General features: G+C 34.2%; 1 protein-coding gene across 1 annotated transcript in view; it reads right to left on the reverse strand.

Moving 5' to 3' along the window:
- Positions 1 to 1,414: 1,414 nt before the first annotated feature.
- LOC106471527 (ribosomal RNA small subunit methyltransferase NEP1-like) overlaps positions 1,415 to 11,501 on the reverse strand; it is a 34,437-nt gene continuing 24,350 nt past the window's right edge. The window contains exons 4-6 of the mRNA XM_013932126.2: positions 6,406 to 6,464; positions 5,390 to 5,539; positions 1,415 to 1,647 (exon numbers count right to left, since the gene is read on the reverse strand). Of these exons, the coding sequence (XP_013787580.2) occupies positions 1,534 to 1,647; positions 5,390 to 5,539; positions 6,406 to 6,464 (323 nt within the window). The 3' untranslated portion in view covers positions 1,415 to 1,533. The remainder of the gene's footprint in view (positions 1,648 to 5,389; positions 5,540 to 6,405; positions 6,465 to 11,501) is intronic.

Consider the following 11,501-nt stretch of genomic DNA (forward strand, 5'->3'; position numbering starts at 1 on the left):
GTAACATTATGACGCCCCACGGCAGAAAGGACGAGCACGTTTATTGGGACGGGGATTCGAACCCGCAGATTGCGTAGTCGAGCACCCTAACCACCTGGCCGTGCATGAATTAACATATAGTTCAACTATTTGTATAATTAACCAAAATTCTGAATAAAAAACGTGTTAAATGATTTTTACTTGACACACGTATTTATTATATAAATCAATTTAGGGTTATAATTAAAAATTACAACACGAAACACCCTTTGTTATTTTCCTCCCGATATTATAGCGCCATCTTTGAACTGGATCTGTTACCAACAGAACAAAGAGGTATGTTACACATTATTAATAGCTGATTAGTTCCCAAAACAATCACGCTACACATAGGAATTTATTATTTAAAAAAATCAATTCTTATATAAAAATAAGCATCAATGGTGTCAGTAAAAACTTTGTCATATTAGTTTTAAATAATATAAACCATGTCCTTATTTTATCTCTCTGTAAGGTGTTTATAAAACACTGTTCGATTAATAGGCATTAACAATCAGCTAATTAAAAAAAAACAACAGAGTAATCATAAAGTAAAAAAATCCCAAAATATAACAGCGCCACCTATTAACATTTTTTCCTATAATTAAATTTCTTAGTCTATGGTATGCTCCCATTTTTACCTACAATTACATTAAGAAGTTTTTCCTACCTTCTCTTGGCCATATTTAAACGGAGTAAATAGCTTTACCAAATCTTCTGTTTAAAACCTGACTGCCAATCCAGCAGAAAATTATTAAATCAATTACTCAGATTAAAATATTATGTTAATAAAATAAAACAAGCAGAAAAAAAAACATTACCGTGATTTTAAAGGAAGAACAACCTTTGGTGACAGATACATTTATTTTCTGATAATTTATTCTCAGTCACTTTATTGTGGATTAAGGTTTTTATTTAGTACTCTTTTAAAGTCTTCATTCGATATCTACAAATTTCTATTAAGAACAAAGTAAAAAGAAAATTAAATATCTCTTTAAGAAACAGCAGAAAATTGGTATGAAAAAAGTATGAACAAACTTGAAAGAATAATAAACCAACAAGATCAGTAAATAAATAGCAGTTTTACATGCAAAGATTATTTGTTTATAATTAAGCACAAAGCTACACAATGGGCTAACTGTGCTCTGCCCACCACACGTATCGAAACCCGGTTTCTAGTGTGGTAAGTCCGAAGACATACCGGTGTGACACTTGGGGGGGGGGGCATATTTAATAAAATTTGTTTGTTTGAAGTTAAGCACAAAGCTACAAAATGGGCTGTCTGTACTCTGCCCACTGCACGTATCGCAACTCGGATTCTAGTGTGGTAAGTCCGCAGACATACCGGTGTGTTACTGAGGGGGGTAGCAGAGATTGACTGGGATACCAGAATAACTATATTTGATTTTTTTGAGAAAAATCCTCTTTTATATATTCACACATTCAAGATTTACATGAACAAGTTTTTGAAATTATAAACTAAACAAGTATAACGTGGAAAAAGGCTTAGCGATGCTAGTGGATGCCCCAAGCTTCTTCAAATCCTGTACACAATTTTGAGCAGGTCAGAGCAGCTGATAGTGGGTATTCACTGATGGCAATTGTGTCTTCTGTATAATCAACATCAACCTAAGATAAAAACAAAATTTATGAACCAATTGAAAACTCTGCAATTTCCGAGAAAATTGACAAAATTCTTATCTGAATATCTTATAGATTACCTACTTTTTAGTTTACGTATTACTAGTAAAATACGGGATATGTAATATTAGAAAAACCTTATCTAGCTTTTATTAGATATCTCTGTCGATTGTGGAGTATGGTAAATATACATTTAAAAAATTCTACAAAATGTTCCAGAAGCTCAAGAACCCTTCAAGATTGGTCTCTCAATTATCAGATTTGGATAGTTTGATACATTTGTACAAAGTTTAAAATCATTTGTAAACATCTTCTGTAAAACAAAAGATACCATTTTAACTATATCAAGTTTCGTACGGTTAAAACCGAGAAAACTTTTAGGATGACTGACAATTATTTTGAATTCCCACATTGGCAGTTAAAGGAATTTTATTATTAAAAAGTACAATAATTAATCCCACTTTAAAAGAACAATGAGCCAGGTCACGTGCTGTCCTTTGACCTATTTACTTTTTTTGTCCATTGTGCAATGAGTCATGAACACGACCATGTACATCTGTCTGAAACCACAGTTTCCATTGTAACAAACACTTGTGAAAGAAGGCAAAGTCACTGTTATACGACACATTTTGATAACCTTCCTACAGAAAATCCAATGAAATGTACATAGACTTCATGATTACATTTTAGTAGGTTAAGCTCACAAAAGTCTACTAGAACAGTAAGAGAAGACTTGTCAGTTATACGTCTGAAAGGGATTACTGCTTCTATAGTCCTATAAATACTGTCACTGAATTCAGGTGTGCTTGAAAGTTTGTGAGCTTCGGCCAATTCAGATTTCTATTATCTTGTTACCAGCACCAGGAGATATGTCCAGTTTTATCATAATGGCTTCTAGACAAAGAGGTTTTTTTTAGTAACATAGCCTTCACTTTGTTGCTATTCTGAATGTAGACCAAGAGGTTTTTTTAGTAACATAGCCTTCACTTTGCGAGCCTGTTGCTGTTCTAAATGTAGACCAAAATATACCATGACTTATGGAACAACGGTGAGATAAGGCACTTGGAATGTTGTAGATGGGTGCCTCACATGCCCCATTTGTAAGAAACCTTGGTTGTTCAAGAATGACCATTAAAAGATTGTCGGGGTAATTCAGGCAGACAACAGACAGGCATCTTGCAACCATGTCTCAAGAGAATTGCTATTGATGCACACAGCACTGGTTCCTAACTGTGATGTCAGAGGTAGAAAATTCACCAGGTCGACATACTGTAACCAGGAGCTGCAGGTATCTGAACCTACAGGTAGTACGGATGGACAACACTGACCCATAAGATCATCTTAGCAGACTTAGGTGGGCAAGAAATATTTTAAGATGGTGCATCCATGACTGGCATAGAGTTCTATTTCCAGACAAAAGTAAACTCTCTTGAAATAGAACTGATGGCATAGTACATGTATATTATTGCAGAGGGGAGTGAACTGCCCAGTGATGTGTCTTGGAGACAAAACCATTTGAGGGAGGAATTTAGAGTGACCAGAGGATCCTGCTTATTGTAGTTAAAGGTAATCTCATTGGTCAGCATTACAGAGATGATATTTTACAACCTGTTGTTGTTCTGCCCTTCATCCATCAACAACCCCACAATTGTTTTTTCAGTATGACAGCCCACACTTTACTCGACAAAGGAAATACAATGGTTCATCCAAGACAGCCACATTGATTTATGCCATGTCCCCAGTAGAATGCTTCTAGAATCATCTTAACAAAAGAATAGTGTGGCAATTTTAAAACCCACCGACAAACAGAAAAAGAGCCGAGGCAAAACAAGTTTGTGACAAAGCCATCGATCGGCTAACTGGCTCCACAAGGGCTTGTGCGTATTAGCATGCATTAATATACAGGATGGTCACTCATGATATTAGCCTCATGGTGAAAACACAGACTTCTGTGGGAGTACACATCTGTGCCATTTGTGAATCTGATCCCATATGAGATTGACAGTAATTGTTTCAATTTGTAAGCCATTCACAGATGTGATTTCCTAACAATACACTGACCACTGATTTTTCATTTAAATATAATTTGTTTGAAATCATCTTCTTGTTTAGTTTTAAAAACACAACAACTTTGTTTACTTTCTTTTGTGTGTCAGTATATCTCACATGTGCTGACATTTCCAGCAAACAACACCACTGCATTAGTATGTGCATGTCATTCTTACTAAGTACAATCATCTCTCTGCAATATATCTACAATCTAGTCTTATCTAGACTGTGTTAAGTTACATAAACTTCTCTACATGCTTCTTCATCCTTTCCTTTCTCCCATAGATCAGATTCAGACGTTGAACAGTGAGGTGATAGAAAATCGGTAAAACCAATCTCAACATCTTGGTAGTCTCCAAGCAGAATGGTATAAAAATTACTGAGATTAAACCTCGATTACGAAAAAAAATAAAAAATTATACACTTATATATATAATGAAATAAATAGCTTCAATACTATTATTTACATTAATTGTTGATAGGCTATTAAAATCAGCACTATAAAACAATAATGAACTTATTATAAAATAAACATTAAGAAGTTTTTTTTTGCAAAATCCATTGTAAATCGCAGTCGTAGCCTTAAAGTCACAACGTATATTGTCTGTAGTAATAGCTCCCAAATGCATTGGGGAATATCCCATGTTTCAAACAAAATCCAAACGCCGATATTAAACTAGCCAGTAATCACGGAAAATCAATTAAGATTATGGAGTTGAGCGCTTACACCTACAACGTCTCAACTCTTACTGCCCCGATGGAATTATAAGAACTTTTAAGGGTAACTGCCTTCCCACAACTGGCTGTAGAGAATATGGAATCAAATGATAATCCCAAGGATTAATATGAAAACAAAATAATGCAAAATATAGGTATTTATATAACTAGAAAAATATAATTAATGATCATTTTTAAAAATCACCACAATAGTTAACTTGGCTGAAAGGAGTTGAAACATTCCGCTATAGCGTACCTATTAAACCAAACTCCAATATCTGTGTATTGCATACATTAACAAAAAAAAATATACAACTTTCCAGGGGAATAGCAACAAGTTCAGAATACTTGCAGTTCATATATTTACAGCTTGAATATGAATTACAAGTTTTAATTTTCAATTAGGGATTTAGTAGGTGGCAAGCACCTAAATATTTACTTAGTGACTCAAAAACATACACAAATTTATTCTAACATTTAAACTGAAAATAAAGGGGAAAAAAGTTGCCGATATTTAAAAATATACTGAACCCTTGAATTAGGTAAGACAAATGTTAAAAGAAAAAATTATCAACTTGAATAAAGTAACTTAACCAGTGAAAAACTTCTAGTATGTGTGAAAATATCTATCACAACTATTGCTGCTAGTTTAATGAAAACTTCTAAACTTGTATACAATGTTTTAACGAGGTTTGATCCAAGTTATTTAGAGTTTATGTCTCCTAATTAGAAGAAAACAGAACTATTAACTGACATTACAGACATTAACCAGGCAGTGTATTTTCCTCTTTAATTTGTGTATCGGTTCAATTTATTACACGGCAAATAAATAAAATGAATTAACCAACATCCTCGTGAAAAATTTAAAATGGTAAATATTTTTAAATATGGTTCTTTAAACACCCGATAATTACATTTATGTACTTTGAAAACTGTTTGACAAACGCAAAAATAAAATACTTACTGATCCATGGGCCATCGCTCCAACAACTATGACAACAGGTTCACTAGGTGGAGCTAGTTCTCTTGGATTTACAAGCTTATTGGCATGATATGAAGTTACTAGTTTCTTGCATCCTACAGGCAAATGTTGTGTTATAGGGTTTTTAATAACCTAAAAGAAGTAAATAAGAAACTGAATGTTTAAGTGTAAACTACAGGGAGACAAAATATGGAGTGTTAGCTGCGATAAAGTAACTGTCATTAAAGTAGCTAATATCAGTACACCTCTTGACAGTTAAAAAGAAAAATCTGGCAAAAACATGTTAGTGCATATGTGAAATCTGATAACATCTATTAAGAGGTTAGGTTAGTGAACACAGATTCTTCCACAAAGCAGGACTTATTGTTACTTTTGACAAAATTCTATATCTAGTCCGAAAACAAGCTCCTTTTGTTATAACTTGAAAATATCTCTGGGCCCCCACTTTAGCTGTTAAATTTTCAAGATTTGTGAACCAACCAGATTTTAGTGAAAGCAGGCCAGTATACTAAAAAACCCGGCCTAACTTCACAATATATTACTGGGATTATGACCAAAAGTATCACTAAAAATGAAGGTTTCCAACTGAATAATACATTCTTTAGTGATTTTTCATTCTATACTTTTAAGGTACTCGTTTTAGTCAAAGTAAATGATAAGTATTTCACCTCAAAAACATTACTGCTTAACAAAGACATCTATTCAGCTGCACCTCAATAGAGACATCTATTCAGCTGCACCTCAATAGAGTGAGGTACCATTACATTACTGCTTAACAAAGACATCTATTCAGCTGCACCTCAATAGAGAGGGGTACCATTTAATAACTGAAGAATTCATGTTCCATTTTAACACGGGAATTGAAAATGATTAACTGTATACATACAGTAATAAGAATATGTATATGTTTATTATATATATATATATATATATAATAACTCCTACAGGAATAACTGGTAAACTATTTATTACTAGAGAATCAAAACACTTTAGCTTACTTTGAGTAGCTTTTGAGGCCCATCAGCCGCATGAATGCTCAGTTTGTGTAGAAGTTGTACTAAAAAGAAAAACCAACATATTCAAAAACTATTAAGTTTGATATTTGCTAAGGACCTTTCCAGCACGTTAATTATGAATTTTTTGTAGATTTCAGAATGGTGTGAAGGTATTAATTACCTAGCTTTAAATATTATAATCAGTGAATAATAATGAAAAGTTCTTATAAATTTTATATTAAAAATGTAACCAGAAAAACTTCATAAAAGCTGATCGAGAGGATCTTATGCACCTAACCACCCAGCATATAAAATTACCAAGTTAAAAAAGGTTTAACCAGAAACTATACATATTAAATAAAATCAATCATGTAAGGTCAAATGATCATTAAACATATACCACAATCATATTTTGCACCTATAAAACATATTTATTACTTACAATAACTCAATCCACCATTAACTATACTACATACTCAGAATTTAAATGCTTTACATGTATTATGTATTTAGCATTAAGTGCTCGGACATTAACTAACATACACGCTTAGAAAGTTGTTTTTTATGATGTATTAATGATGGTGTTCAACCAGTTGCACTGGTCAGGAAGAAAGTAGAAATCCTATTTTTCTTTTCTTAGAAAGTCTGTTTATTATAAAAATAAATGACGTTCTCAAATAATTAGTCAAGATTTCATTCCTAAGGCTGTACACGAGAAAGGATTTTGTTGTAAGGATCGTCACGTAAAACAGTAACAAACTGAAACAGTAAGTTGAAAAAAAAGAAAATAGAATAAGATGGCTGATAGCTTTGCGTTTACCTCGTATATCTAAATAACAGTGTAGCTTTAACTTAATATATTGCTTATCTATTAGAATTTATTAGAATTGAGAAAGGATTTTGTTGTAAGGACCGTCACGTAAAACAGTAACAAACTGAAACAGTAAGTTGAAAAAAAAAGAATAAGATGGTTGATAGCTTTGCGTTTACCTCGTATATCTAAATAACAGTGTAGCTTTAACTTAATATATTGCTTATCTATTAGAATCTACAATTATTACCAGATTTACTTAGCGTAAGAATGCTTTAATGGGAAAAGTTAGTGTAAATTGTTATTCTTTATGTTGATTGTTAAATAACTTTCTTATTTGTTTGTTAGAAATTACTAAAGAAGTAATAACAGTCTAACAATACGCAATTCCATTAAGTCGTTAACCTATTTACACAAGAAAGTATAGACCTAGCTATATAGGAAGCACTGAAAACGGAAACCAAAAGACAATCGTTACATGCATTTAAACGATGTCTAGTACAGTAAGCTTTAAGTTGTCTGATTCATTGACTTCTCACCAAACACGTACGCTTCTACGATTTCTTCCAGGCTGCACTATAAAAGGCAAACTTATTAATCATTTTAATGTGTACTTTCTAAACTTCCATCCGTTTGAACAGCTTTTCACTTAAAACCTTATGATGTTTTTAGACATATAAAGTTAATTATTTTCAAGTTTCACATTTGTGATACAATTAGAAGAAAAAAAGTTTATAATCGAAGATTTGTTTTTTCCTATCGCTATCATCATAATATAGCTTATATTTCTCACCTTATGAATCATTTTAACCTGTGTAAATATCTTATCTAATATCATCATCAGTTGTCTTGCCAAATAATAAACATAGTACTTTGTTTTTCTAAGATCGGCACACATTTTTGTTTTCAGTTGATTATATATATTGTCTATCACATACTTTGACAAGAATTTTCACTAGTTTTATCCAATGAAACTTAAGAACAATTATCATTAGCAAAGGGGAGAAACCCAAAGAATGGTATTAATATTTTCAACTCTTGTTACAGGTTTCATTCAATATTGCATATATGAGACATTTTTCTGTAGAACAGGTTAGGATTCAAAGAGTAACTTAATCCTATTAAACTGTCGCACCTCAAGATGTCTATGATATCAAATGAAAAGTAGTTAGGAAATGCTAAAAATAGGTAGATTACTCTCATTTGAGAATAATCTATTAGTTGAATGATGATTATCTGATTAGAAACTTGCACTCATCGTCAGCTCTGTACAAGACAAGCTTAGAGGTTCGAAATGTTAACTCAACTTTAGAGTTCCAACAGTGCCAATGCTTACTTTTTCTATTGATTTCTTTCTCAACATACAAAGTTGGATAAAAGAGTTTTTACAGAATGCAAATTATACTACATGTACAACATCATAAGAGTAATGTGACTAAAACCGCAACCTGTGAATGCAAATTATACTACATGTACAACATTATAAGAGTAATGTGACTAAAATCGCAACCTGTGAATGCAAATTATACTACATGTACAACATCATAAGAGTAATGTGACTAAAACCACAACCTGTGAATGCAAATTATACTACATGTACAACATCATAAGAGTAATATGACTAAAACCGCAACCTGTTACTGTACGTTTTTTTGTATGACAACAATATTGATGAAATGTACCCAAAGACCTCCTTACGATTCACAGAGACTTGAATATACTGATGGAACTCCTCCATTATTCCCAAATAATTCTACAGCTACTGCAAGGGGGTCTTTACCTTAAAAAACCTGTTAGGATACTCGCTTGTGATACCTAATCACGTTTGCCAAGTTTGATCCTGCTAAGTTGTGTATTGGTATGTACAATTTCAAACACGGCATCCGACGTTGTGGTCGGGTTCAGTGACCTTAAACATCTATTCTTAGACTCCTAAGATGATCTTCTAGGAGCTTCTAGACCCCCTTCCCTGTAGGGAACCATACCATATATATATATATATATATATAAGGATCTCTCTACCCCAGCCTACCCAAAGTCTGCCAGCCAAGTTTGGTCCTGTGAGCTCCAGAATTATGGGAGGATTTAGATGGACATAGATACAAAGCTACAAGCTGATATAAAATAGGACGTGCTAACACTTCCACAAATCACTGATGGTTGTGAGAGAGAGGATTCACCACATGGGCATGAATAAAACCATTATCAATAAGAACATACCAACGAACGTAAAGAATGGTGTACAGTAATATTTGAACCAATTTATATCACATGCTGACTTTTTAATTGCCAACAAAGCCTTTTGCCTGACACCAGGGCTCTTTAAGCCAGCTGGAATATGACAGTCATACTAGTGGTGTGCCAATTATATTAGCGAACAGCCATCACAGAGTGATTAACATGGTGAAGTGTAAATTTTTATCAATTACATTTATGTCACAGCTTATCAGAAAGAGAGTAAGAACTTTTTAAAGCAATACTATTTATTTAACAACATTAATTATTAATCATTATTTTCTTGAATTAACTTGCTCATTACTTGAAAGAACTGGCAAACCAGCAAGCCAGTCTTCATCGTTTTCGTCTCTTGAGCGGGTAATGTTTGGGACAGAATCCACCTTGTAGTGTGTATTTTTCCCTTCTTAGTTATAATGGTTATCTTTGTCCACTTAAGAATGTGGTGAAGTAAAAATTATGGTTTACATAGCTAACCTAACAGTTTGTCTTTGTTTGGTATGCTCTGACGCAGGGTGCTGGGTAATCAATTCATCCAAGCCATTTCCGAAGAACAGTTTCTTCAACCTGAACGTAAACCTACACTACACTATTGTCACAAATTTAAGCTTCCTTTCTACCTCGGAAAGTCTAGCCATCATCAAAAGTTTAGGTCTTAATATTGAAAATTAACGTTTTCTTATACTGAAAACGTATATCTGATAGGTACTTACCTCCTCTCACCCGAAAGCTATCCCGATCTTGATTTGTCCTCTAAACATTACTAAAAAATTTTTTTTGCGTAGCACACCACTCTTTTATACCCCATCAGTTTCACACCTTTTCAGAACATGTGCTGATCATGTGACTACCTTTCACCAATCCTACTGCTCCATTTATACTACCACAGCTAGCTCCCTCTAGTATCCTAGCACAATCTTCACTTTTGAGAACTGGCATGTACAATCCAGAAACACCAGCAAATCAGTGGGGAGGAAGGGTAAAGTGGGTAAAGTACCTATCAGAAATACATTTTCAATATAACAAAATGTTAACTTCTGAAATGGTCTTACCTCCTCTCACCTAAAATCCCACAAAACAAGGTGGAGGAGCCGGTGAAAGTGCAACGAAACAAAATCAAGCAGAAAGCAACGACACTGAAATAACGGGTGTTTGAGAGTATGAATAGAAGGGACACCTGTGGGGTATAGCATTACTGGAACAAGTATGCTCTTTGCCCAGTAAAGAAAACAGTAACACAAAGAGGGTGGAACAGAATAGGCCGGCACCTATTTGCATTCAGGCAAGAGGCGTACAGCACCAGATCAGTAGAGAAGTGCTGTGGAACATGATGTGAACATGTACATACATCATGACGTATGCAAACTTGAAAAATCTAGTGTGGAAGTGATAACGGCTCATATAAGTAAGCGCTAAGGGTAAGTCCTCGGGTTACATTGGATTATGTCAAGTGCAGTCCATCCAGGCAAAACATCTAGAGGAAATGCCTTGTATGGAATATTGTGATCAACAAGTGTGGCAAAAAACCTCTAGGGGAAGTGCCTTTGATATGTAGGAGTGTTATGAAGAAAAAAAAATATATATATAGGTATGAGTGTGATCAGGAGGACTGTTACAACCAGTCTGTTGTCAACTGACATGCATACCAATATCATTTATGTAGCAAGCCATAGTACCAAACGTGCCAGCATGGTTAGGACTAAAGGACTGTGAAGTATACGAGTAGACCAAGTTCGATTCGCCCGGGCAGAAGACATAAAGGGGAAGAGCCTTAGAGTACGACGGATTATGTCAAGTGCAGTCCATCCAGGCAAAAACATCCAGTTTGAAATCAACAAGTGTGGTTTGCCCAGGCAGAAAACATCCAGGGGAAGCGTCTTGGATATAAAATATTATGGCCAATGTGGTCTGCCCAGGCAAAAGCATCATGGGAGAAGTGCCTTGGATATATATATGATTAGGTCAAGTGCAGTCCACCTGGGCAAAAAACGCCCAGGGGAAGTGCCTTGCATATGTATTTCATGACCAACAAGTGTGGTCAGCCTGGGCAAAA

Source organism: Limulus polyphemus, unplaced genomic scaffold (assembly GCF_000517525.1).
Source record: "Limulus polyphemus unplaced genomic scaffold, Limulus_polyphemus-2.1.2 Scaffold4680, whole genome shotgun sequence".
Lineage (NCBI taxonomy): Eukaryota > Metazoa > Arthropoda > Merostomata > Xiphosura > Limulidae > Limulus > Limulus polyphemus.